Source organism: Balaenoptera acutorostrata, chromosome 9, assembly GCF_949987535.1.
Source record: "Balaenoptera acutorostrata chromosome 9, mBalAcu1.1, whole genome shotgun sequence".
NCBI lineage: Eukaryota > Metazoa > Chordata > Mammalia > Artiodactyla > Balaenopteridae > Balaenoptera > Balaenoptera acutorostrata.
The window spans coordinates 8,194,194-8,219,393 of NC_080072.1; the positions used below are offsets into that span (position 1 = coordinate 8,194,194).

At 57.7% G+C, this 25,200-nt stretch overlaps 3 protein-coding genes across 7 annotated transcripts; 1 reads left to right on the forward strand and 2 right to left on the reverse strand.

Moving 5' to 3' along the window:
* Positions 1–438: 438 nt before the first annotated feature.
* Positions 439–7,742, reverse strand: KCNK4 (potassium two pore domain channel subfamily K member 4). Its single transcript, XM_057553112.1, has 7 exons — positions 7,717–7,742; positions 5,967–6,232; positions 2,869–2,992; positions 2,574–2,734; positions 2,194–2,380; positions 1,542–1,681; positions 439–861 (listed from the first exon to the last, which is right to left on the reverse strand). The coding sequence occupies exons 2-7, from the start codon at positions 6,153–6,155 to the stop codon at positions 457–459; spliced, it is 1,206 nt and encodes a 401-aa protein (XP_057409095.1). The 5' UTR covers positions 6,156–6,232; positions 7,717–7,742; the 3' UTR covers positions 439–456.
* Positions 7,743–9,504: 1,762 nt separating this feature from the next.
* On the reverse strand, positions 9,505–13,938 carry GPR137 (G protein-coupled receptor 137). 2 transcript variants are annotated; one of them, XM_007174316.3, is made up of 8 exons: positions 13,425–13,938; positions 11,939–12,310; positions 11,806–11,855; positions 10,853–11,078; positions 10,589–10,738; positions 10,335–10,463; positions 10,108–10,223; positions 9,505–9,815 (listed from the first exon to the last, which is right to left on the reverse strand). In XM_007174316.3, the coding sequence occupies exons 1-8, from the start codon at positions 13,476–13,478 to the stop codon at positions 9,656–9,658; spliced, it is 1,257 nt and encodes a 418-aa protein (XP_007174378.1). In that variant the 5' UTR covers positions 13,479–13,938; the 3' UTR covers positions 9,505–9,655. The 2 variants fall into 2 exon arrangements, with proteins under 2 accessions (XP_007174378.1, XP_057409550.1); XM_057553567.1 differs by lacking the exon at positions 13,425–13,938 and having other exon boundaries at positions 11,939–12,440.
* A 58-nt stretch (positions 13,939–13,996) lies between these two features.
* On the forward strand, positions 13,997–24,836 carry BAD (BCL2 associated agonist of cell death). 4 transcript variants are annotated; one of them, XM_007174317.2, is made up of 4 exons: positions 13,997–14,137; positions 14,422–14,616; positions 23,503–23,696; positions 24,328–24,836. In XM_007174317.2, exons 2-4 carry the CDS (start codon positions 14,430–14,432, stop codon positions 24,451–24,453), a joined length of 507 nt encoding a protein of 168 aa, XP_007174379.1. In that variant the 5' UTR covers positions 13,997–14,137; positions 14,422–14,429; the 3' UTR covers positions 24,454–24,836. The 4 variants fall into 4 exon arrangements, with proteins under 4 accessions (XP_007174379.1, XP_007174381.1, XP_007174380.1 ...); XM_007174319.2 differs by having other exon boundaries at positions 14,093–14,184; XM_007174318.2 differs by having other exon boundaries at positions 14,099–14,239.
* Positions 24,837–25,200: the final 364 nt, after the last annotated feature.

Below are 25,200 nucleotides of genomic sequence, written 5' to 3' on the forward strand. Positions count from 1 at the left end.
AGACACCTGTCCAAGCACAGCCAAGAGTGCCGCGCCTTGACCGATGGGTCGGGGGGAGGGGGTAGGGTTTGTCCTGGGGGTCGTGGGGGAGGCCTGACTTGCCCCGGAGGTGGCCCGACGACGCAAGCACTCGCACACCCTCTCGCGTCCCCGGAGCTCCACGCCCGCAGCGGTGCAGACTGTTTTCGTTTATTGATGCAGGCTTTGAGGCACAGTCGTGAGATGTTGTGAGGGACAGGCCCAGACGGACAGCGAGACAGAAAGCCTTGGGGTTCTGGAAATGGATGAAGTGAGGAGAGGGCCAGGAGCAGAGAGTGGCAGACAAGCAACCCGTAGCCTCCTCCCCAGGTTTCAGTCCGGTCGGTCGAGAGAGGGCTCTTTGGTTAAACAAGCAGAGCATGCCGGGGAGAGAGCAAGAACGGAGCCCTTTGAGAGGCCCGGGCAGGGGTCTTGCCCCTACGCGGGCACGCCTTTGTCCCGGGGGCGCCCCGGGCCGCGGGGCCGCGCGGGCTTCCTGTGGGTGTTGAGGGGGCGGCGGCTGCCCCGTGGAGCGCGGGGCAGTGCGCAGCCGCGCTCGCTCTGCGTGTCCGAGGACTCGTCGATGAAGGCCAGATTCTCGCTGGGGTAGTCCAGCGCGGAGGCCGTGGGCGGGGTGGGCGGCGTGGGCGGGGAGGGTGGCTCGGTCTTCTCCGGGGCCGCAGGGGATAGGGGCCTGCTGGCGGGCTGCGCTGGGCACGGCGGCGGAGGCAGGGGTGGCCGCTCCTTCTCCGGCGGCGGTGGTGCCGTGGGCCCGACTCGCTGGGTCACCCGCGCGGTCACCGTGCCGGTCCAGCTGGCAGCCTGCGCCGTGAGGCCGCCCATCTGCGCGGGGAGGAAAGGCAGTCCTCGACCGGGGCTCCTCGACCGTCTCCGCAACCCCGGGAGCCTGCCCCTTCCCCAATCAGGCATTGCCCCTCTTTTCCGCCTCGTCTTCCTGCCTCAGGAGTGGGAAAAGGCCGGAGGAGGGAAAAGCTCATCACCCAGCCACATGCTCTCCCCTCCTCCATCTGCGCGGAAGTGCCTTTTTCTCCAGAAGAAAAGACCGACCGGATTTTATTTCAGCTCTCCCTCCCGTGCCCCCAGAGACCTTTGCGCCTCCACCCGCTCCACGGCCGGGAGCAAGGAGTGGGGCTACAAAATATTTAGAACAATAAATAAAAATACAACAACAAATAAAATTTTAGTGTAAGTATGTCCCATGCAATATTTGGGACATTTATACTCAAATATTATTTGCAACTTATCCAAAATTCACATCAACTGGGCTTCCTTCATCTTTATTTGCTAAATCTGGTAACCTTATCCATGAGAGTAGAGATGGAGTCACCTGCAAACCTGTCAGAGTTTATCGCTTTGTTCCCGGCAGGTGCACACTGGGGCTCCCTCAGTCCCTGCCTTGGGGAGCCCACACTCTGGAAGGGAGGCAGACTAGTCAACCTGCTGCTGGTGAACAGTGCATCAGCGCCACGGCGCAGGCGCGGTGTCGACGCAGGGGCGCCTACCTCTGCCCGAGTGCGGCGGGACACTACTCGCAGCCAGTTCCCGATGGTGGTGAGCACTGAAGCGAAGTAGGCCAGGCCGAGTAGGATCCAGAACCACACCAGCGGCTGGTAGGCTGCAGAGTTCTGGTTGGGGCTGGCTCCTGGGACGCCACGGGGAGGGCAGAAAGAAGTTGATTGTGAGACACGCCTTGAGCCTGTGAGTCTCTGGTTCACTGCCCCTCCTCCCAACTCGTTGAGAGGATCCGCCCTCCCCAGGACAGTGGGTATGAGCTAGAGTGCGCGAATGGATGCAAGAAGATGAGTGGGAGTGACTTGAAGGTGTGCAAGAGAAGAGTAAGCGGGGTGCTCACGTGCAAGAATGTGAGCATGTGTGAGGGGTGCACGTGTACAAGAATGTGGCACGTGTGAAGGGGTCACTTAATATATGTGAGCATGCGTGGGGTGCAAGTACGCGAGAATGTAAGTGGGCACGAGGTGTTGCATCCCTGGAAAAATGGGAGGGTGCATCATTCAGTGAGTGGATGTAGGGATTGGAACAAGCACGTGTGAGCGCACAAGCGCCCTGTGGAACTTGGAGGGAGAAGCAAGATTGCAGAGCCCCTGGGCAGGAATAAAGTGGGTAGGGAAGTGCAACCCAAGAAAGTGGCCTCACCGGCCACATAGTCCCCGAAGCCCACCGTGGTGAGCGTCACCACGACGAAGTAGATGGCCTCCAGCTTGCTCCAGCCCTCCACGTAGCAGAAAACGAACGTGGGCGTGAGGACAAAGAGCAGGCAGCCGAGCAGCAGAAAGAGCACCGCCGATAGAATCCGCACCAGCCCCGGCGGCACGCGCCACTTCTGCAGGGAGGGGCAGTAGGCAGGGCCGAGGAGTCACCAAAACCTCCGGCTCTCACACCCCACAACCTTCTTCTGGGAGCCCGTGTCCGAGGTTCGCGCGATTCAGGCGCCCCCCGCTCACGTGCCGGGTGGGTGTGTAGGGAAGTGTATCCCGAGCCCAACGCAAGGGCGCGCAGGGTGTGGAGCAGCTCACCAGGAAGATGGCTTCGATGTGACCAATGCCGCGGCGTAGGGAGGAGCCCAGCCGGTCCCCGACCCCTGCCAGCAGTATCCCGAACAGCGGGATCCCCACCAGTGCATAAAAGATGCAGAAGAGGCGCCCAGCATCTGTGCGCAGGGCCGCGTTGCCATAGCCTGGGCAGAGGGGCCGTGCAGCAGCTCTAGGGGTTGCCTGGCACCCCCCCTACCTCCCCCTGCGCCTTCGCCGGTGAGAAAGCCCAGCCACACCGTGCCCCCACCCCCACCCCATGACCAGTCCCCTCCCCCACCGATGGTGGTGATGATGGTGCCTGAGAAAAAGAAGGCGCTGCCCAGGTCCCAGGCTGAGTGGCTGCTGTTACTGGTTGAGTTGGTGTCAGGGTTTGCACCCCCTCCCAGGGCATCAGCCACCTCCTGCAGGACAAGATGCATAAGGAGGAACCTCAGTCCTTCCCTCCCGTCCTGGCCAACCCCCTGGCCCTCCAGTCTCCAAGGTGTTTCCCTCCTTACCCCTCCCAGCTCTCCCCTGCCCTCTGGTCTCCCTGAAGGCAATCCCTTAGAGCAGACATTGCAAATTAGAGAGCCCAATTTTGTTTGACCAACACATTGTTTTAGAGACATTTGAATTATCGGCCCCTTAATTTCATATAACAGATTTCCAGTTTTACAGTGGTCAGGAGCACAGACTCTGGGACCAGACTGCCTGGGTTCAAATCTTGGTGCTAGGTGAAGTTGAGCTGTGCCTCAATTTCTGCATCTATCATTTGGGGATGGTGATAATAGTACCTACCTCATAGAGTTATTGTGAAGAGTTAAAGCACTCACATCAAAGCAAGCACTGTGTGTTTGTGAAATTAGTCCCCAGGTAGAGATCATGCCCAGTGAGTTCCAGCTTTCCACAGACCCCACCACTCCCACTGCCCCTTTGGAAGCTGAGTTTGAGTCCCTTGCCTTTGAAAATCTGATGAAAGTTAGGGACCCTCCCTCCAGGAAGGTTCACATACCAACAAATTTTGCATCCAGTTTTAGGTGGGTCATGGATACATAAACCCCTGCCCACCCTGCTGAAGTCCAAACCAAACCCTGTGCTACATAGTAGGTGCTCAATAAACATGATTAAATTAATGAAATGGACATGTGTCTGCCCCTCTTGCCAACCAGTCTGCCTCCCTCAGAGGCGGAGTCTGTGTTTTGAGAGTGACTGCCTTAAGTGATGGAGGTCAGAGCATAAAGGGAAGGGGGTGCAGAGGGGCCCTTCCCCAAGGAGCACAGAGCCAAGACACAAGTGGTGTGAGGGAGGTCATAAACCACCTTCTTTCTCTCTGACTGCAAGTCCTCATTAGCAAGACACATTCCAAATTAATCTTCCTAAAGTGACTGCCCAAAATCTCCGTCGCTCCCTGCTATCTGCAGAATAGAGTCCAAACTCCCCAGCCCAGCCTGTAAGCCCCTTCTCAATCCGGTCCCACCCTCCCTTTCCCCAGTCTTCACTCCTGGGACTCCCATTTTGGAATTCAAGTTACAGTGACCTTATCCCCGGATTTTCTGAGATGATTCCATTTCCTGAAATAATTGTTTAATAAAGCCAAGAAGTGAAATGTATGATTAAAAGTGATTTAATTTTATTTTGCAACACTTTTCCAATAAATTCACTACTTAGGGGAAAAAATCCTTTGTCATTTTGTGTGTTCTAATTTTTGCTTCAAATGACTAGGCATCTGTTAAATCCAAGAACTGCAAAACACTCTGAGCTTTCCAGCCTCCACGCCTTTACCCATGCTGTTCCTCTGCCTGGGAGTCTCTTTCAACCCAATCACACATCTCTAAATTCTACCCATCTCACCTGCTTCATTTCAATTACCAGCTCTTCCCAAAGGCCCCTGGCATCTCCCTCCTTGCCCCCAGCACCTAGCCCAGGGCCCAGCATACAACAGGCATTTAACAAAGAAGGAAGTAATGAAAGCTCCTTTTCTACTAAATCCTACAGTGAACTTTCCATGGATTTGTCCCTTCACCTAGATGTAACATCCTCTAGGGTAGAGTCTGCATCTGTTCCACCCCAATATCAATTTCCCTGCTCACCCTATGGTGTACAGCACAGCACCTAGCACATAGTAGGTGCATAATTGCTGCATGACTAATTATGGAAGAGAAATAAAGCAGCTGTTGCCCTCCTTGCTTGGTTCTGCCCTTCCTTTTCTTCTTCTTCTTCTTCGTCTTTTTTTTTTTTTTTTAAATCCAGGAAAAAAGGAATTCCTTTGTGAAGATAAAATAGGTCAGATTCCCTCCCTCCTCCTGCCCTGTGGTCTGGCCAGACACTCTCCTACCCAGGCCTCTCGGAGCTTTGCTGGGCATTCTGGAGGTGTCAGAGACAATGTCAAGCTGCCTGTGTCCTGGACCCACCCCATCCTCATCTCTGCTCCAGGTCCTGCCACCTTGGGAATCAGCTGGAACACCGAGGCTCCATGTTGATGGCTCCTCCCTCCAAAAGAAGGGACAGGAAATAGGGGTGCCTTTCAATAAAATAATAAACATTAATGTATTAAAGTTAAATGTTACTTTATTTTTTAAAATATGACAGTGGCTCAATCAGAGAGAGAGCAGCAGAGGTGCTTGCCTGACAGTAGCCCAGAAGGCTGCAACCCACACTTTCTTTAGTCACTGGTCCAAAGTTGACCCCATCCCTGACTCGCCCTCCCTCTAGCCTCCGCATCATAAGCATGTGTCCTGGTGGGAAGGTGTGCTCAACCTGGCATCCATGATGGCATGGACCAGCTTGGGGGATCCTGAAATCCTCCGAAATCATCAGTACATGTTTATATGTGCACTTTTCTGGAGGTAGGGGGTGGGGAAGTGTTCACAGTGTTCTTGGGTTTCTCTGAGGCATCTGTGACTTCAAAGAAGCATAGGAACTAGTGTAGGGTTGCCAGATTTAGCAAATAAAAATACTGCATGGGACATATTTATATTTTAAAAGTATTCATTCTTTAGCTGAAATTTACATTTAACTGGGTGTTCCAGACTTCATCTGGCAACCCTAAACCAGTGAGTTAGACCTGAGAAAATGTAACATATCTCATCTGCTACAGCCATTTATTCATTTCTTCCTTCATGCGTTCCTTCATTCAACCACTATCACACACGGAAGGAGCCATTTTAGGAAGAGAATCCAATGCCAGGCACAGCAAGGAAAACAAATGCGGCCCTGGCCGCCATATTGAAAACACAAAGACCTGGATCCCAGCCTCTGCCCTGCACCCCCCAGCTGCACCCTGCCTTCAGGGGTGCGGGTCTGGAAGCAGCACTCCAGCACAGGGTCCCAGTGGCATGCAGCTAGTGTCAGGGGGTCATGGGTGACTGCTGAAGGAGCTCTCCCCCACCCACGCACCTTGATGAAGAGCCCCAGGTCCTGGTCGCTCACACATGGATGGGCCCTCAGGAACTTCTCTCGGACCTCCCCCAGCTCCCTTTGGGCCTGCTGCTCATGGGGCTGTTCCAGGGCCTGGAACACCAGGGCACCGGACACCAAGTAGAGCAGGACCACAGCCAACAGTGCCAGTAGTGTGGTGCTGCGCATGGCGCGCCCAGGGGCCCGGCCAATTCCACGGCCCGCCTGGGGAGGCCGGGCAGGGGGCTCCTGGGGAGCTGCAGTCACTGTGGGCAGAACCAGGGATGCTGGGATCAATAACCTGACCTGACACCCCTACACCCTCCTTCTCCAACCCCTACACACCCAATGGCCTTGGAGCCCCCCAGCCCTACTACCCACAGACGTCTTCTCCTCACATCCTTCTGGCCAGACACTTGGTACCAGGACACACCCAGTCCCCCCACCTCTGTCCTCCCCCTTACCTCCACTGCCCGGCCCTCAGTCCCCCTCCGGGGACTCCAGGGTGTGAGAAGATAAGAGGGCACCGGGAAAGGAAAGGAAGGAGAGTGGAAGGGGGAAAGAGAGACCGAGCCTGCCGAGGGAGAGGCAGGACGAGCGAGGAAATGTTGGGGGCCTGGAGGGGGCGTGGGGAACCCGCCTTCCAGTTGGAGGCTGAGGGGGCACAGAGGACTGTGCAGGGCGGGGACGGGTATGGCGGGTCCCGGCTCGTCCGCCGAGGCTGCGGCAGCATCTTCGCGGCTTCTCGCTCCCCTCCTGCCTCTCCTTGCTCCTCTTCTAGACGCGATGGACCGGACGGGGAGCCTCCAGTGTCCCCCAGCGCCCCTCTGGGCTTTCGAGGAACCCTGGGGCGGGTCCCGATCGCTGCGCAGAGGCGAGGCAGGGCGGAGGGGAAGGGAGGGTACTGGGTTCCGGGAAGCAGCGCGGTGGGGGCGACCAGGGCCGGACCAGTGCAGCATCCCCTGGACAGCTGTCAGCCCCCGGGACAGCGGGCGGCGGCGCCCTCGCGCACACACGCGGGCACAAAGACTCGCGCGCCCACGCTCCACCCTGCGGCTCCAGGCGGCCCCTCTGCCCGGGCTGCGCGCACACACACACACCACCTGCACACTCCCCGGCCTCTCGGGCACACCGGACCCTCAGGGCCGTGCGCGCCGGGCCAAGGCCCCCAGAGGCCCACACACTTGTGCGCACACACTCACATACACACATACCCAGACCACGGGGCCACCGCGCAGCGCCCACTGCCCAGACACCGCACCCCCGCCACTCGCTCCCACGGCCTCCCCGCGTCTTCACGCCGACGCCTCGGAGCGTGACGGGCGGCGGCTGGATGCGCGGCCGCAGGACTCCCAGAGGCGCCCACGAGCGGGGAGGTGGGCGCCTCTGCCGGCCGGTCGCCCCCTGCGCGCCCCAGCCCCGGAGCCCGGCCGGCGCCCTTCGCCGCCCCGCACTCCCTCTCCGCGCCAGCGCGCCCGCCCTCTCCGCCCCGCACTCACTGTTGGCCACGCTGCGGCTGCGGCTGCGGCTGCGGCTGCGGCCCGGGCTCCGGCGCGGCCTCGCCGGTGCCTGCCGGCTGGGCCGCGGAGGCGGCGGCAGCGGCAGGGGCGGAGCGGGCGGCCGCTGGTGCTGGGACCCCCCCTCCCGCCGCCAGAAGCCCCCCTCCTCCCGCATTTAACCTCTCCAGCGCCGCGCTTCCCTCTGCTGTGCCTCGCCCTCGCCTCCGGCGCTGCTCTCCGCAGACCCTTACCTGCGGCTGCCCAGCCCCCCAATCCTGGCCGGTCCCGGGAAATGAGTGGCAGAGAAGCCCGGGAGGGGTCGCCGTTGGGTCAGGCCTGGAGTCTTAGACCGGGGCCCTGGTTCTGCCCTGTTGGCCAGCCAGCGTGGCCAGCGGCACGGCCCCAACTTGGACATCAGCCGGCTCACCTCTTCGGACAGGCTCCACTCTAATCTCCCAGCATCTTCCAGGCCCACTACCAGGTGGGAAGGGCCCTCAGCTCCCCACCCGGAGGGACAGCCTGGCCCTTGGGCTCTGCACTCATGAGGGAGGAGATCCCAGGGGACAAAGGGGTGGGGGATCCCCTGAGGCAATCTGGAATTGGCCAAGGTAGGGTTGGGACCAAGCTCTGGGAAATCAAGGTGGGGCACCTCCTGCATCCCCATCCCTTGTTCCTCACTTCCATGTCCATCCCAGCCTGGAACTGGTGCCAGCACTCCCTCCCCCACTGTCTGAACAGCAGGGCCCTGGCAGGTCCTGGAACTCAGCTCCTCTCTGCTCTTACCCATTTCTTTACGACTCTGATCTTGCCAAAGACCCTCCTCTTGCCTGGGGGCCTCAGCCTTCACTTGGCTGGTTTTAAGCATGGGCTCTAAGGCTGACCATCCTCTACCAGTAGGGAGCCTAGACAGGTTACCAAACTCCCCCCACCTCCCAGTCCCCACTTACAGAAAAGGGATGACTATCACCTCAGGCTGCTGTTCTGAGCATTAAAGTGGTTGGTATTTGTAAATGCTCAAAACAGAGCCTGCCACTCACAGTTAAGTGCCCTACAAATGTTGGCAGTTCTCCTTTCAAAAAAAGTGATTGTCCAGTTTCGAGCTGATTCTCTGAGTCTCGGATGCCCTCTCTGGGGGCCCTGAGGCCTGCTGCTCAGGAGAGTCCCAGGTGAAGGGTTTCAAGACAGGCTCAGTGCTAGGCCCCAGGAACTCCAAGGAGCTGGAACAAATGGCCACACACATGGGCAAGAGACGGACCCTCTGATAAATGACTCCCGGCCATGCGACAGATGACAGATCTGTAAGGGCTGTGACTACAGAGGGCAGTGACTGCTCTATTAGGGGCCCCCCAGGACCACCACAGACTGTGTGGGGGCAGCCCAACCATCTGGCCAAATCCACACCTGCTAGGGAGACGGGGGCTGCTCAGTTACTGGTCACCTCCTCCTCCGCAGGCCTTGGACTAACTCCTGGACCTGAAGGCCAGGTTGGGCATAATGACAGGAAAACAGGGTGTCTAGAAATCCCTATCCACTAAGGGTAACAGGCATAGTAGCCATGCAATCACTGTGCCAAGGGACCCGGGAGGGGAGACACAGTTCCCTGACCTGGAGATGGTAGGCTTCATAAAGTAGGTGAAATTTGAAGCAGATCTTGAGGAAAGAGTAGAAATCATTCAAGCGGCGAAGGGACTGGAGTGGAAGCAGGGCCCTTCTGGTCTCTCTTCCCCTCAGACTGCAGGCTCCTCCGTCTCCTTACCCACCAGCCTCGGGGGAGGTAAATGGCCCCTGCCCAGCCCAGCAGCCCCCTTCAAGGGCCAGTGTCTGATCAGCCTTAGACCAAACAGGCAACGGTGTGAGAAACACAAGCAGACAACTGACAGACAGGGAACAGACTCGGGGCACAGACACTGTTTATTGAGTGGCAGGCGCAGGAGAGGTAGCTGGCTCTGGTGTAGAAGCAGAGCTGGTAGATCATGCCAGGGTGCTATGAGCATCTGGCGGCCAGGGCCATGCCCCCCATCCTAGGGGACAGCGCAAGCTCACTACAACAGGAGTAGCAAGGAGCCGGCCTGGGAAAGAGGCAGCCACAGCCCCCGGGATCCCGGGCAAGAAGCGGCAGATGAACTTGGCACAGGGGCCTGGGGTGGGAGGGACTGGGGTCTGGGTGTTCTGGGGGGAGATGAAGGGGAATCACGTCTGTGGGGTAGAGTAGAGACTGTGATGGTGGCTGCCTGGTCCCAGAACCTGGGAGAAGAGCAGAGGAGTGGTCCGCGTCTGGCTGCCCCCGCACCAGCCTGGCTCCCGCCCGATGGCACCGTACCAGCTGCTGGAGCCTAGGCTGCCTGACATGCTGCAGGCAGAGAAACAGGCTCAGTTCCACGGCAGTCACTAGGACCACAGTCACAAGAGTTGGGGGAGGGAGAGACACCTAGAAGAGCCCAGTGACCCAGACCTCTCTGACTATGGCAAACTTCATCTTGGAGAGAGAGGTGGAGGCTTTAGCAATAGCAAACCAGAGGGGACCTCACCTGGTACAGATCGTGGCACGGGTGGGGGTGTGGGAAGGCCCAGCTGTAAGTCCCCATGGCTCAGTGGGGCAACCCGGGAGCCCAGGGGTCCTGAGGTGGAACCGGGACTCCTACCTGGTGCTCTCACCCCGGCTGTGCTCCCAAGAGCAGCCCTCATCCTCGCAGTGTGCCCGGTCGAAGAAGTAGGAACGGGAGCCAAAGACCTGCCCGTTGAGGATGCGGCTGGTGCTCTGGGGGAGGGAGCCGCCATTGATGCTTCCTCCTGCCCCCCACTGCCCTCCCCCAACCCCCAGAACCCAGCCCAGGTACCCCCAGTGCCGCCCCTCTCCACTGGCCCTCACCAGGTCCTGTGGGGGCCGGTGCACCCGGAAGAAGCCCACCAGCAGGGTGGTGGGCAGCAGCTCCCACACAAAGAGGATGAGGCCAAACACCAGGTAGCCTTTGTTCCCCAGGTCGTTCACCAGGTCCGCCTGTGGGGAGGTAGGGGCTGTGCCAACCTGCAGTCGTGCCAATGGGGCACCCAGACAGGGCCCAGGCCAGCTTGGGGCCAAGAGCCACAGCTACTGACGAGGCGGCAGATGTGCCGAATGCCCACCTGATCAGAGACGTTGTACCAGTCATAATCGAAGGCGTCCAGCCGGCTCCGGGGGGCCAAGGCCAGGGCCGCCAGGTTGTAGCAGGCCCGGCTGGCATAGAGCAGAACCATGGCGCCACCCATCGCAGCTGCCTGGCACACACTGGTCCCCTGGCACAGATGACAACAGAGGATCCTTAGTGAGGGTAGGTTCCAGCTTTCTCTCTACTCTGAAGACCCCAAACACCCCAAAGGACACCCAGGCATCAGCGCTTGTGGCCCTACCTTGGCCTCCAGGTAGATGCTGGTGGAGGGAGCCCGCCGGGCGACAAGGCAGAGGCAGGCGGCAAGAGAGAGTGCGCAGATAACAAACAGGGAGTCGCTCACCAGGACGCGCACCAGCAGGAGGGCCCAGGGCTGTGCCCGGCGCCGGCGGGACAGCACTGCACACAGCACATTCACCAGCAGAAAGAGCAGCGAGGCCCCCACGAAGGCCCCTCGGACAGCCAGCCTGCGGCCCACAGCACGGTCAGCCCCAGAAGACCACCCTTGGCGCTCCCCAACCACCCAGCCTCCCCCAGGAGACCCCGGTGTCAATCAGAACCTCAGGTCATCCAGTCTGAACCCTGCTCCTCTAGTTTTACAGATGAGGAAACTGAAGCTAAAGAGGTCAGAAGATGACTGACGGCTGTGGTACAGCAGAAAGAGCACTGGATTGGGAGTCAGAAATCTGGGTTTAAGCCCTGGCTGTGCCTCCTGCCAGGTATGTGATCTTGAACATGTTGCTTTACCTTGCTGGGCCTCAGTGTCTTCACCTCTCAAATGGGGATAACAACAGCTTCACAGATAAGTTGTAAAAATTAAAGATGTTTGTGAAAGCTCTTAATAAACTGTGAGATGTTATACAAATGACAAGAGTATCACTGCCCAAGGTCACCCAGAAGTGCCCTTTGGCTTTGGAGTTTCCAAGGGCTGGAGCCTCCAACTCTTCCTCCATCATGGATGACATTGGTACCCTCTCCCTTCACAGTATCTCAACTGTTTCTATTATAGTTGTCCTTCACATATGCAATGCGCCTCTGCTGAGCCATCTGCACCAGATGCCTAACTCTTCCAAGCCTTTCACAAATATTCTGGGCTGTCCTCGCCTCAGACCTACCAGGGAGGAAGGAATGGACACCGGGCTTCTCCCTGCCCCTGACCTGGAGGCTGAACCCACCAGTGTCCCGAGTACTTACAAGCCTCGGCTCATCTCTGGCCGACGCTTTGCCTTGGCCTTGAACACCACCTGGGAGCAGAGACGCCCATCATTCTTTGGGGCCCTTGGGGCTTGCCACCCCACTGCCCACCCCCACCCGTCACCATGGTTACCTGGGCAAAGTAGAGGTTCATAAGCGTCAGTGTGAAGAACTGGAGGCAGACAGGACAGCAGTAGAGAAGCCAGAAGGGCAGTGGCCCCAGACGGTTGGCTCGGGGTGTATCTCGAAAGTAGAAGGAGAAGAGGGTGGTACGCAAGGCAGCCCAGAGCAGACAGAGTGCCAGGAACACCGTCTGATAGCTGAGACGCTTGTGCCCATACAGGAGCACCAGCCAGAGCTGGGCATAGACGGAGAAGAAGAGCAGGGCATACAGAGTGGTGTAGGCCGCAGTCAGCCCCAGGGTCACGGCGGGCGGCAGCGCAGGCACCAGCCCAGCAGCAGGCACCAGGCCAGACAGGTTACTCTCCATGTCAGGGAGGGAGGCCTGAATCCCGGAGACAGAGATGGAGGGGCTGGCAGGGGGCCAGGGAAATAAATACGGAGGAGTGGGAGTTGTAGGGTGCAGAGACAGAGATGGGGAGCTCATGGGGAAAGAAGTTGTGGCTGGCCAGGCCCTCCCCCCCTGAATAGAGGGACCCTTGCCTTTGCGGGGCACAGGCAACCTGGGTCCCTCACTCAGGGGTGTGGAAGGACAGCCTTTCCTCTCCAGGGCAGAGGGGGATGGGGAGCACTGCTCTCTGGGCCAGCCTCAGAGCCGGGGGTAGGGAAGGGGGTGGAGGTGCAGAGGCTGAAGAAGAGGGGTCCCTGGCCTTGGTCGCTGGAGTCGTCCTGGCAGGAGGGGGAGAGCCGGCCAACGCCAGTCTGCTCAGGGTAGCGGCCGCTGCTGGGGACGCTCAACGCCTGGCTCTCCCCCTCCCCAAACTGGGGGACTCTCTCCCCTCCAACAATCCGGATGGGGAGGGCCTCTGCCTTCCGTCCTCGGGATTCCGGACGCTGCCCCCACCCCACCCCCCACTGCGTCTACTCTCCAGCCGCGGGGGGCGGGAAGAGGCCGACGCCGGGTCCTCAGGCCGCCGCTGGGGTAGCCGGCTCCGGTCGCTGGGACGCGGGGCTCCGGCTCCCCGGCTCCCGCTGCTCCGCCCCCTCCTGCGCCTGCGCGGCCGCCGTTCGCTACGCAAATTGCTCAAGAGTCCGGCCCCTGCTACGCAGAACCGCGCCGCGCCCGGCGCGGAACCGTTCGAGAATTGGCGCGACTTGCGCCGCTGGCGGGCGTCAGGGGTTACAAGAGGCGGCGAGCGGCCGTGACGCTCGGGCTGCGCCGCGTCCGGCCAGTGCCCGGGTGGGCACTGCCCGGGGCCAGCGGCCCTTGCTTCTTTGGGGGCCCGGCAGTTCCCGTGCTTCTCTTCCCCATCCTCAAATCGAAATCATGCCGCCCGACTCGGGGCGGTAACGACTTCCCTTCAGCCGGTCTCTGAACGAAACTTCCGCCCTCAGCCAAGATGGCCTCCGGGGCCCGCCCCCGGGCCTTAACCCGCCTAGACCCGCAGCCCGCGCTAGCCGGCCCGCGCACTCCCTGGGCGGCGGTGGTTCCCGCTCACCTGGCCCGCCGTCTGCCAGGCGCGAGGCTCCGCGAGTCCTATGGTCACCCTCATAGGGGCCCCTGTCCCTTCTGCGCCGGGGCAGTCATCCTGCCAGGGCGGAGGCTCCCTCGCTTATCTCGAGTGCTCCCGAGTTGGCGCAGGGAGTGGCGCCCCTGATGCGGGCGGTGCGAGGTTTCCACCGCGGGGAGGAGGGAGGGGGACTTCGAGCCGGCCACCCGGTTCAGACGGAGCAGTGACAACAACAACAACAGTTGCATCCGACGGCTGAGCTTCAATTACGGCTTTGCAAAGTGCCTTCACCCACAGTAATCACCACTCAGTTTACAAGGATCACCGACTCCTGAGGGAGGTGTCATTATCCCCATCTTACAGGAGTGGGAATTAAGGCCCAGAGGGCCTGAAAGACTTGTCAGCAAGAGCTGGCCCCCAGATGGGGACCCCAAAGAACCCCTCATCTGCTCCCACACACGCCCAAGGCATAAGGAAGTCGGGAGCTGAGCATCCGGAGACGTAGAAGGGACCCAGGAGGAAGGTGGTGGGCGGGGCCCGGGCCGGTAGTGGCCCCGCCTGCTGGCCAGTTAGTGACATTTCGAGAGCTGATTGGGCGGTGTCGGTGACAGTTCCCGTTGCCCAGGCAACTAGGGCCGGACTCCCTCGGTGCTAGAGGGACGCGGCGGGCCCGGGTCAGGGTCCTCGAGATCGGGCTTGGGGTGAGACCTGTGTGCCGTCACCACGGGCGGGTCTGGCCGAGGCCTGGGTAGGGGCCTGGGGCTGCTCTACCGCCCCAGGGCTCTGAGAGATTTAGATCCTGGGTGGGTAGGTTGAGTCTCCTGCTGGGCCAGACTCGACGGACAACCAGGGGCCTGGGAGGCAGGGTGGACCTGGGGTTCTGAGGTGGGAGAGGGAGCCAGGGATGCCTGCGCCCCCCCCCAACCCCTGCCGGCCCCCGTTAGCCCCAGCTGTGCCCTAACCGCCTACCATCTTACCCCCGCAGCCCAGAGCATGTTCCAGATCCCAGAGTTTGAGCAGAGTGAGCAGGAAGACTCCAGCCCTGCAGATAGGGGCCTGGGCCCCAGCCCCACAGGGGACAGGCCCCCAGGTCCCAGCAAGCACCGGCAAGCGGCCCCAGGCCTCCTGGGGGAAGCTGGTCACCAGCAGGGGCAGCCAGCCAGCAGCAGCCACCATGGAGGTAGGCACCCCCGCCCTAAGAACAACCACCTGCTTGTCCACCTGGCCTCCAGCCCAGTAGCTCCCTGCACCCCAGCCACATCCACACTCACTGGGTGGCTTTGAGCAAGTCCCTAACCTCTCTGCGTTTCAGCTTCCTCCTCGGTAAAACAGAGCAATTAGTCGCCACCATTGTAGTGCTGTGGGGATGATTAGCAGGAATACCTAAGAAGCACTTAATTATAGAGCTGGTGCTTAGTAAATGGTCAAAGTATGTAGCTCTTAGCTTAGGGCCAGGACAGAATCACTGAGAGGCAACTTGCCTTAGATCACACTTGCTTGGCATTTCCTTGGGGCTAGAAGACTTGGTGGTGCCCTGCCCCAGGCTAGCACTTTCCCTGAGATCCTGGGATCCAGCCTTCCAGCCCCAGCTGTGTTCTCTTCCGCCCTGTGGCTCACACCCACACGCGGGCTGTCCTTGCCAGTTGCCAGGGCCAGGTGACCCCAAGAGGCAGACAGCCCTACCAGGCAGCGGGTCTGTGTGGGGCTGGGGAAGCATCGGCTGTCCTCCACACCTACCCAGGGGGACCCAGCGCTGAGATGGAAGGATGGGCCCTGGAGGGCAGTGGCTATTTCTCTGTAGTCCCCACGTCCCCAGTGCCCAGCACAAGCCTTGGCACCTGGAACAACCACAGAGATCTTCTGAAAACAAAACTCATGTCCCTCGCCTGCAGAAGCCGAATTGACGCCCTCCCATTTTCAGGAGCAGAAAGGCTTATTAAGACCCCCTCCCCAGAGAATTCCCTGGCAGTCCATTGGTTAGGACTCAGCGCTTTCACTACCTAGGACCTGGGTTCAATCTCTGGTCAGGGAACTAGGATCCTGCAAGCCACGTGGTGCAGCCAAAAAAAAAGAAAGAAACAAACAAACAAACAAAAAGGTTGGTATTCAGTTATTAGTCAGGGATATAATCTCTAAAACAAAAAACAAAACAAAACAAAAAACCCTCCCTAGCCCGCTGTCTGTCACACTGAACTCTGCAGGCTTTCTTTAACTTCCAGATTTTTGCACTTGCTGTTTTTCTGCTTGAAACAGCTTTCTACCCCCTCACCTGGCTGTCCCTTCCCATTTTCTGTGTCAAGTGCTGAATGTATGTTCCAGCTGCCAGGAGTTCATCAGTGACCAGAAGAGAGAAACCCTTGCCCTTGTGGTTGCCCACATTCTAGTAGGTGGGGGGAGACAAGCCATAAACAAAGAAACAAAGTAGTGAGTGATATAATGCGTTAGAAGATGATGCACTACATGACACACTCTTGACTTTCTCATTGGAATCCAGAGTACTGGGGGGCCGGGGGAGTGATTTTAACTGAGGTGGTCAGGGTGGGCCTTGGTAAGAAGCAACATTTCAGCAAAGGCTAGAATCCATGAGGGGTGAGCCAGGCAGAGGTCTCTGGGAAGACAGATGCAGGCAGAGACCTGCAGACGAAGGGAAGGGCACATGCAAAGGCCCTGAGGGCAGGACACAGTTCAGGCCAGTGAGGGGACAGGGGGTTGGAGACTCATCAAGAGCTAAGGGAGGAGGAGGGGCCAATGGGCAGGGCCTTGAAGGCCCAGGTAAGGACTCTGGCTTTCACTTTGAGTGAAAACCTGGAGGGCTTTGATCTGATTTGGACCTCGAGAGAATCACCAGGGCCCCTGTGTTGAGCCGGGTCTGCAATGGGCAGAGGCAGGGGCGGTGCCACAGGGGAGGATGGTGGCCTGTGCCAGGATGGTGGCGGTGGAAGTGGTAAGTAGCTGGACTCTGGGTTTCTCTTGAAGGTACAGCTGGCCTGATTTGCTAGCGGACAGATGTGGGGTATGAGGCACAGAGAAGATGGCTGCAAGGGATCTGGCCTGGGCACCTGGAAGGATGGAGTGGCTCTTAACTGAGATGGAACTGAGATGGCGTGGGGTGAGATCAGGAGCCCTGTTTGCGCCAGAGCAGGTTAGAAGTGCCTTTTGGGCATCCAGGTGGAGACTTCTAGCAGGGATAGATACACGTAGAAGTTGGCAGTCGCTGATGTAGTGTTCTGTGGGCCCTGGGAGCCAGTGTAGACAGGGGAGGACCTGGACTGAGCCTGGGGATCCAGTCTGCAGAGGGCAGCAGGAGAGGAGGAGTCAGCACTGGGGTCTGAGAAGGAGGGAGCTGTCTGGTAAGGAAACGGAGAGCTGAACCCGTGAGGCTCCTTCCAGGGCCGCTGGAGAAGGACTGGGAGTGGAGCACTGGACTCGACACAGGGCCAGTGCAGCTTGGGTGGCAAGTGGGGAGGCTTGATAGGAAGAGACGTGGAGGTAGAAAGGAGAGCCCACCCCCTCTTGGCAGCTGAGCTCTGGCAAAGAGGAACAGAGGAGCGGGTGGCAGCTGAAGGCCCAAGGAGAGTCAAGGAAGGGTTATTTTATTATGTCTTTTACGATAGAAAGGGAAAAGAAAAGAGCATTTTAGGGGGGGAGGCATGCTGCGCGGCTTGTGGGATCTTAGTTCCCCAACCAGGGATGGAACCCATGCCCCCTACAGTGGAAGCATGGAGTCTTAACCACTGGACCGCCAGGGAATTCCCAAAAGAGCATGTTTATAAGCTGATGGAGTAATCCAGGAGCGAGGAAAATACTGGAGGATGCAGAAGAGAAGGGAAGCTTGCTGGAGAGGTGTCCTTGAGTCGGAGAGAGCAGTCTGGTGTGCAGGGGAGGGGCGGCTCAGCTAAGAGCAGTGGAGGGCAGGGGGAGATACCTCATGGGAATTAGTAGAAGTCTCTCTCGTGGGTGCTTCCAGTTTCTTGGTAAAAGGAAGCCAGGTCTTGAGCAGGAGTGAGGGTGGGGAGAGGGACGGGGGCTGAGGGGGAGAGAGGAGCAGGTTGGAAGTGGTTGTCTTGGCCTAGAGGATGGAGTGTGGAAGTTGTGCTGGGCAACATCTAGGGCGCCACTGGGTCTCGTGACCATGAATTTGAACTGAGGTGGCACGGCTGTGCTTTTCTCCAGCCCCACTGGCCAGTCGGCTGCCTGTGGGAACTGGCAAGGAGTTGGCCTTAACCAGACCTGTGCTGGTCTCAGCCCAGTGAGAGAGGTGGCTGGGGGCTTAGCTCGTGTGCAGTGTAAGCTGGCCAAGTGTGAGGAGTCCCAGCATCATTAGAGTTGGTGTGCCAAGGCAGGGAGCTGGGAAGGACCACTTCGGTGCTGTGAATGAATGAAGACACGAGCGGCTAAGGGAGTGGCTGGGGAGAGAGCAGCAGGGAGCTCCAGTAATCTCCTGCACCCACGAGGGGCCCACCCTGTGGGCGGTGGGTGCTTGAGGCCCAGAGCGGGAAGGGTGGCACAGCCCAAGAAACTAGATTTGGGGAGGAGGGAGTGAGAATGGTCTGAAGCAGCAATAAGTCAAGGGGATGACTATCCCAGCTCCAGGTCCAGCCATGAGGAGGCCTGCAGGGGAGAAAGTAGCCACCGTGTAAGAGGACCGCACTGGATTCCTTAAACTTTTTTTTTTTTTAATTAATTAATTTTTGGCAGCATTGAGTCTTTGTTGCTGCGCACAGGCTTTCTCTAGTTGCGGCGAGCGAGCGGGGGCTACTCTTCGTTGTGGTGCGCAGGCTTCTCATTGCAGTGGCTTCTCTTATTGTGAAGCACGGGCTCTAGGCGTGGGATTCAGTAGTTGTGGCTCGTGGGCTCAGTAGTTGTGGCTCACGGGATCTAGAGCGCAGGTTCAGTCGTTGTGGCGCACAGGCTTAGTTGCTCCGCGGCATGTGGGATCTTCCCTGACCAGGGCTCAAACCCGTGTCCCCTGCATTGGCAGGCGGATTCTTAACCACTGCGCCACCAGGGAAGCCCATCCTTAAACTTTTGACTTAGTTTTCGATGTCTAAAAAGTGATTTTTCCATAAAAGATCCACAAGTGCCAGTGACCTGCCAGAGCCACAGGGCCACTGCCCCCTCCAGACGGGCAGGGTCCTGTCACCCTTCATATTCCCTGCCTCCACACCCCTGCTGTGGTGGACTGCGTGTGTCCCCAGGGCAGGCCTGTGGCCACCTTGTGTGCTGTGACAGCTCCATTGCATAGCCTGGTGCCTGGGGCGGCTGGGGCGTGGATGATGGAGAGGGGAGGAAGGACATGCAGTGGGAGAAGCAGCCCAGTGCCAGGCCCTGGGCCAGACTGCGGGGTTCAAACTCAGCTCTCCCCTCTATTGGTAGGTTGAGCTTGAGCAGGTTACTTAACTCACTCTGCCTCAGTTTTCTCTGTTTTTCCTTTTTTTTAAATTGAAGTATAGTCGATTTACAATGATGTGTTAGTTTCAGGTATACAGCAAAGTGATTCAGTTATACATACGTATACATATATACATTCCTGTTCAGATTCTTTTCCATTATAGGTTATTACAAGATATTGAATATAGTTCCCAGTGCTGTACAGTAAATCCTTGTTGTTTATCTGCTTTATGTATAGTAGTATGTATCTGTTAATCCCAAAGTCCTGGGAATCCCCTGGCAGTCCAGTGGTTAGCACTCAGCGCTTTCACTGCCATGGCCCAGGTTTGATCCCCGATCGGGGAACTAAGATCCCACAAGCCGAGCGTGGTACGGCCAAAAAGAAAAAAGTATCCCCAAATCCTAATTTATCCCTTCCCACCTCCTTTCCCCTTTGGTAACCGTAAGTTTGTTTTCTATGTCTGTGAGTCTACTTCTGTTTTGTAAGTAAGTTCATTTGTATCATTTTTTTAGATTTCACATATGAGTGATATCGTGATATTTTCTTTCTCTGACTTCACTTACTATGGTAATCTCTAGGTCCATCCATGTTGCTACAAATGGCATTATTTCATTCCTTTTTATGGCTGAGTAATATTCCATTATATATATATACCACATCTTCTCTATCCATTCATCGTCGATGGACACTTAGGTTGTGATGAACATTGGGTGCCTCAGTTTTCTTGTCCGTAAAATGGGACTAGAACTAGTCCCACCTCATAAGGTTGTTGTGAGAATCTGATGCATTAGTATAGGAAAAGTGCTTAGAAACAGTGCCTAGCACAGAGGAGGGTTTGCTGTTCTTACTATTACTGCAGTTGTTGTTGTTACAGCGAGTTGGCCCAGGCCCTGAGGAGACCTGGGGACTGCTGTTCATTCAGAGGGGATAAGAGACATGAATAACCAATGCCCCTCTGATGGCAGACAAGGAAGTGTAGATTAGAACCATAATGTAAGGGCCTTGAAGGCCATGCCCAGGAGTTTGGAGTTTATCTCATAGGCAATGGGGAGCCACTGAAGGTTTTTTTTTTGTTGGCTGTATTAGGTCTTTGTTGCTGTGCGCGGGCTTTCTCTAGTTGCGGCGAGCGGGGGCTACTCTTCGCTGTGTTGCACGGCCTTCTCATTGCGGTGGCTTCTCTTGTTGCGGAGCACGGGCCCTAGGCGCGCGGGCTTCAGTAGCTGTGGCACGCGGGCTCAGTAGTTGTGGCGCATGGGCTTAGTTGCTCCGCGGCATGTGGGTCTTCCTGGACCAGGGCTCGAACCCGTGTCCCCTGCATTGGCAGGTGGATTCTTAACCACTGTGCCACCGGGTAAGTCCCAAAGTAGAATAATATTTTATTTCAGTGTCCCAAATACAATTTTGGTGGAATACAGCAATGCACAGCCATGTATATATTGTTTCTGGCTTCTTTCAAGCTGTGACTGCAACGTTGAGTAGTTGTGACAGAGACTGTGTGGCCTGCAATGCCCAAAATATTTACTATGTGGCCCTTTACAGAAAACATTTGCCAGCCTCTGCTTTAGTGTTTTCTGATTTCCTCAGCTCTGAGCAAGGTGGGGGTATGTTCTCTACAGGATAGTAAGGGGCTTTTGTACCCCAAACGGCTTTGGGGACACAGGAAGCCTGGGCCAAGACACGACAGGCAGCGCGCCTGCTCAGGGAGGAATGCCACGCTGCTCTCCTGCCGGGAGCGAGCAGTAAGTGAACCACCCACATGTGGTAGAGCAGGATCCAAACCCAGCCCTGCCTGATGGCAAAGCCTCACTGCCTCGAACTGTCTGGAACACCACTGTTTTAATGAAGTGTGCAAGGATGCTCACAGAAGCATGAACATGGATGTGTCCAGCCCCATGCACGTACCCAGAAGCCCAATGGGTAAAGAACTTAAAGCCTGGGGTGGGCCTCGGGGCACCTCCAGCCCTAGGCCCCTCCCAATTCCCCACCCCAGCCCCAGGCAGGCTCTCTGGAAGGATGGTGTGAGTGGGCAGGCCTGGGCACCCACCCATGCTCACAACCAGACAGGAGCCACGCTCCCTCCCTCACCCTTACCTTCCCCAGACTCGGAGAGGCCACCTCTGCCCTGCCCCGGGGCATGTAGGGGTGAGAGCTGATTGAAGGTTGGATGCATAGGGTGGGAGGGGCATATCCACTTCCCCCAGGGAGTTCACAGAAAATCCCTCAGGTTTTTTTCTAGTAAACAGGACACTTAAATGTTCAGTTTACACTTAGGAGTGTCATTTTGACAATGGCTGGCTTGGCGTTGCTAAATCCATGGCTTTGGTAAAAACCCCCACTCCTTAGGGTAGGCCCCTGGTAGAGCTGGCACTTACAGAAGGACCAGGGGTGCCTTCCCAGACCTGAGCCCCCAAGGTGGCCCGTGGTGCTGCTGGGGGGAGCCGGGGGCATGAGAGTTAAGCACACAGGCACAGGAGCCAGAATGGTTGGGTTGGAATCCCAGCTCTGCCATCTACTAGCTGTGTGACCTTGGGCAAGTTACTTACCCTCTCTGTGCCTTAGTTTTCTCCTCTGTAAAATGGGAACAGGGAGTAACCTCCTTCATAGGATGTGATGAGGACATAAGGAATTGATACACATGAAGCACACTTCCAACCTGACACAGCGAGTGCTCTTCTGCTTGTTCTGATTCCTAGGCGAGGGTGCAGTGCCCAAACCAAGTGCCCACCTGCCAATCACTCATCTTCTGACCCTTGGGCCTTGCATCTGTCAAGTGTGGAGGTGTGTGGATTCTTAGTGCTGGTAAAGGAAAATAATAGCTGATGGTTCCTGAGCATTTAAGTGACCGGGCAGGGTGTACCAGCTGTGCGACCCTGGGCAAGTTCCTAACCTCTCTGTGCTTCTACTTCCTCATGTGTAAAATAGGGAGAACTTGGCCTCTGCCTCACTGGGAAGCTGGGAGCCTTCAGGACATGCAAAATGCAGAATAGGGTGCTCTCCCTGTGTCATTTGTTCTCGTGGAGGTCCTGGGGTCTGGGGTCCATTTCACAGAGGACTACACTGAGGCCCCAAGGGATTAAAGGCCCCAGGTCACAAAGCAGGAAGGTGGTGGTGGGGACCCAGCCCTGCTGCCCACACCCCACGGAACTGGTCAGCGCTCTGCAGATGGGCCTGTTCTCATCAGGGGTCTTGCTGCTCTCGGCTCCTTAGCCCCCACCCCCAATCCCGACTGCTGATTTAGCTGCCCGTTCCCCACTGCCAACTCATTCCTCAAAGGCTTTATGGTCTCCCTACCTACCTGACCTCAGGCTTTGGTGAAGCCCAGGAAGCTCTGATCACCTGCTTAGCCTAGGCCTTTCTGGATCTAGCTCCCTCTTCCCTTTTTGGCTTTCTCAGCCATGTGTCTGGAGATGGGACCCTTGGAGGCCCAGCAGCCCTGGAGCTGACCCACAGGCCTTTTGGGGGAGGATGAGACAGTTACCCCTGGCTTCAAGACCTGGTCTAGATCTTACTTTCTCCAAAACGCCTCCCTGGGGACGCTGGTCCCCTGCACTTCTTCCATGCCTGTCTTTCACTCTATGCTTAGCTCTGGATTTTTGCTCCTGGGAGTGCTCTAGGTCTTTGCTGGACTGCGTATGGGGGTGGGGTTGGCAGGAGTTGGGGGGATGGCACACAGTACAAAGGTCAAACTCAGCACACACCTCTTTGCATAATGATCCATCACGCCCTTTCAACTTACAAAGCACTTTCCCGCTCTTTATGTGACCCTTATGCAGTCACTGGTAGTAAGGACTACGTTTATCCCCACAGAGAGGTGAGGACACAGGCTCAGGGAGTTGAAGGGCAGTTGGACAAGGGAAGAAGTGTAGCTCAATGGATAATCATTGGACTCTGGATTCCAACAAACCTCTAGGGACTTCTAGCCTCAGAGCTTCACAGCTGTGTGACCCTGGGCAAGTCTTAACCTCTCTTAAGCCTCTGTCTTCTCATCTGCAAAGTGGAAGCAATGTTAGTACTCACCTCCCAGGATGGTTAGGAGGATAATGAAGTAATGCCCAGGGCCTACTAGCACACAGTAAGTGCTCCCTAAGTATTACCTAAAGTCAACAGATCTTTCCGGACAATTTCTCCAAAGTGGGTGCTGTGAGAGGTACAGACACGCTGCTGACAGGCTCTTGTTCTCTGGGGGCCCAAGGTCTCCTGTAGGCCACAACAGTGAAACAAATGGATCCCAGCAGGTCAGCTGCAGGTCGCCTGGCTGGGGCGACCTCCTCGTCCAGGGGACTGGTTTCCTCTGCGGGGGAATGGAGCTGAGGAAAGAGCTACCGGCCCAAGGGGTTGCTGGGAAGCCCCAGCGTCTCGCACTCGCAGCTCTAACTACTAGTTCTTATGCCCTTATTTTGTGCCAGGCACAGAGAAAAGTCATTTTATACACTAAGGGCCTGGCCCATTGTTGGGGCTCAATTAAGATTTGTGGGATTAAGGAGAAGTTAATTCAAATCTTCACAAAAGCCCCATGAGCTTCCTTTAGGAGGGAACTGGGGCTCTGAGAGATAGAGTGATGTGCACGCAAAGACCACAGCGGGCCGACGGAGCTAATGCTGAGGGCTTCGGCAGGGCTGGGGGCACAGAGGAGTTGAGATTCACGTCGTCCCCACCCCCTGACGACCTCTGCAGGCACTGGGGCTGTGGAGACCCGGAGTCGCCACAGCTTCTACTCCGCGGGGACGGAGGATGAAGCAGGGACGGAGGAGGAGGAGCCCAGCCCCTTCCGGGGCCGCTCGCGCTCGGCGCCCCCCAACCTCTGGGCTGCACAGCGATATGGCCGCGAGCTCCGGAGGATGAGCGACGAGTTCCACGGCTCCTTCAAGGTGAGCTCTGGTCGGGTCGCGCGAGGCACCGTAGTCCCGGAGCATGCCGGGACCTATACTCCCGGGGCTCCTCCCACTGGGCTGTCCCATTCGAGTCCCACTGCATGTCGGGATTTGCGGTCTCGGGACTCCTCCCTCCAGCCTGTCCTTTCCCGAGTCCCAGGGCGTTTCGGGATCTGTAATCCCGACCCCGCTCCGGAAGGCCAAGGCTCCTGGGTTCCCCAAATCCTTTGAGCGCGGGGCATGCTGGCTGGCGTCTGTGCTCCTGACCGACCCCTTTCGGATATCCGGGTTCCTGGACCTCAATTTTGGAACCCCTTCTTTAATTTTCGAATTACGGTCCCATCTTCCAGGTTCTAGATCTCCAGCTCTGGCGCTTACAGGGTCCTAGGCATCCTCTCTTACCGCCCCCGGCATGGAGGGTCTGGGATCTAACCAGTCCATTCCTAAGGGCCCAAGCGATCTTATGCTTAGTAGTCAGGAGACCCCTTGGTACAGGGCCTGCTGGGAGCTATTGTCTTTATCTCCCCCGGGATCTCACTTGGCTGTGGGATTCCGGAAGCGGAGGGGCCAGACTCGAGCTGCCAGGATAAGCTAATTCACTTAACCCTTTCCTCCTCCCACCCCGAAGGGACTTCCTCGCCCGAAGAGCGCGGGCACAGCGACGCAGATGCGACAAAGCCCCAGTTGGGCGCGCTTCCTTCAGTCCTGGTGGAACCGGAACTTGGGGAGAGGAGGCCCCGCCCCCTCCCAGTGACCTTCTGTCCCACATCCCGAATCTCCCAACCGTTGCTGGCGGCCATCTTGGGAGTGGGCGGAAGTCTTTTCTGCAGGCCTTATGCAAAAGGAGGCTCAGTTTCGTCCTTTTCAGAAGGAGGCGGTCTGACCCAGAGCCCAATTCCCTTCCGGTGTGTGCGAGGACCGCGGAGGGGCTCGGCCCCCATCGGAAGTTTTGAAGTTTTTCCGCCCTTAGGTGCTGGAACTGGCCCTGTGACCCCGCCCCCGGCGCTGGGCTACCACAGTCGCCTGCGCCAGTTGCGAGCCGGAATTAAGCCTAACTTCGCCAGAACACTTTCCTCCGCGGTAACGCTGAGGGCCGATGCTCGCTAGAAATGTGCTAATAAAGCCCGCGTCTGTGCCGTGGAGTCTCCTATGTCCGTCGCTTGGGGCTTCGCGGGCAGGGGGAGCGGTAGCACTGACAGAGTTTCAAAAGATGCCCCCGTTTTATATATAAGGGAAACTGAGGCTGTTTCTGAGTGACATCATGGGACCGAGATCAGAGGGGTTGAGGCGGCGAGCAGAGCCACGGCTGCTTGGCCTCCGGGAAGCGGAGCGCGACCGGACCTCGGGGACGCCCAGGTCCTTATCTCTAATATGGTAATTGGGAACTGCAGCCCGGCTGGCCGCCGGAATTCCACGCACTGCAAACCGTGCCGCAGTCCCCCAGGGAGGGTCATTTGTTCCTATTTGGGTCAGTCCTTTTGAGCAGCTACTGTGTGGCCGG

Excerpts from the sequence above, each read along its gene's own strand:
- KCNK4 (XM_057553112.1), bottom strand. The coding sequence starts at position 6,155 with ATGCGCAGCACCACACTACTGGCACTGTTGGCTGTGGTCCTGCTCTAC. Across the intron at positions 2,993-5,966 it reads ACCTGGGGCTCTTCATCAAG|GAGGTGGCTGATGCCCTGGG; the intron begins GTGCGTGGGTGG and ends CTTGTCCTGCAG. Across the intron at positions 1,682-2,193 it reads CTTCGGGGACTATGTGGCCG|GAGCCAGCCCCAACCAGAAC; the intron begins GTGAGGCCACTT and ends GTGGCGTCCCAG.
- GPR137 (XM_057553567.1), bottom strand. The coding sequence starts at position 12,412 with ATGAGCTCCCCATCTCTGTCTCTGCACCCTACAACTCCCACTCCTCCG. Across the intron at positions 10,464-10,588 it reads GGTACAACGTCTCTGATCAG|GCGGACCTGGTGAACGACCT; the intron begins GTGGGCATTCGG and ends ACCTCCCCACAG. Across the intron at positions 10,224-10,334 it reads ACCGGCCCCCACAGGACCTG|AGCACCAGCCGCATCCTCAA; the intron begins GTGAGGGCCAGT and ends TCCCTCCCCCAG.
- BAD (XM_007174317.2), top strand. The coding sequence starts at position 14,430 with ATGTTCCAGATCCCAGAGTTTGAGCAGAGTGAGCAGGAAGACTCCAGC. Across the intron at positions 14,617-23,502 it reads CAGCAGCAGCCACCATGGAG|GCACTGGGGCTGTGGAGACC; the intron begins GTAGGCACCCCC and ends CGACCTCTGCAG. Across the intron at positions 23,697-24,327 it reads AGTTCCACGGCTCCTTCAAG|GGACTTCCTCGCCCGAAGAG; the intron begins GTGAGCTCTGGT and ends CCCACCCCGAAG.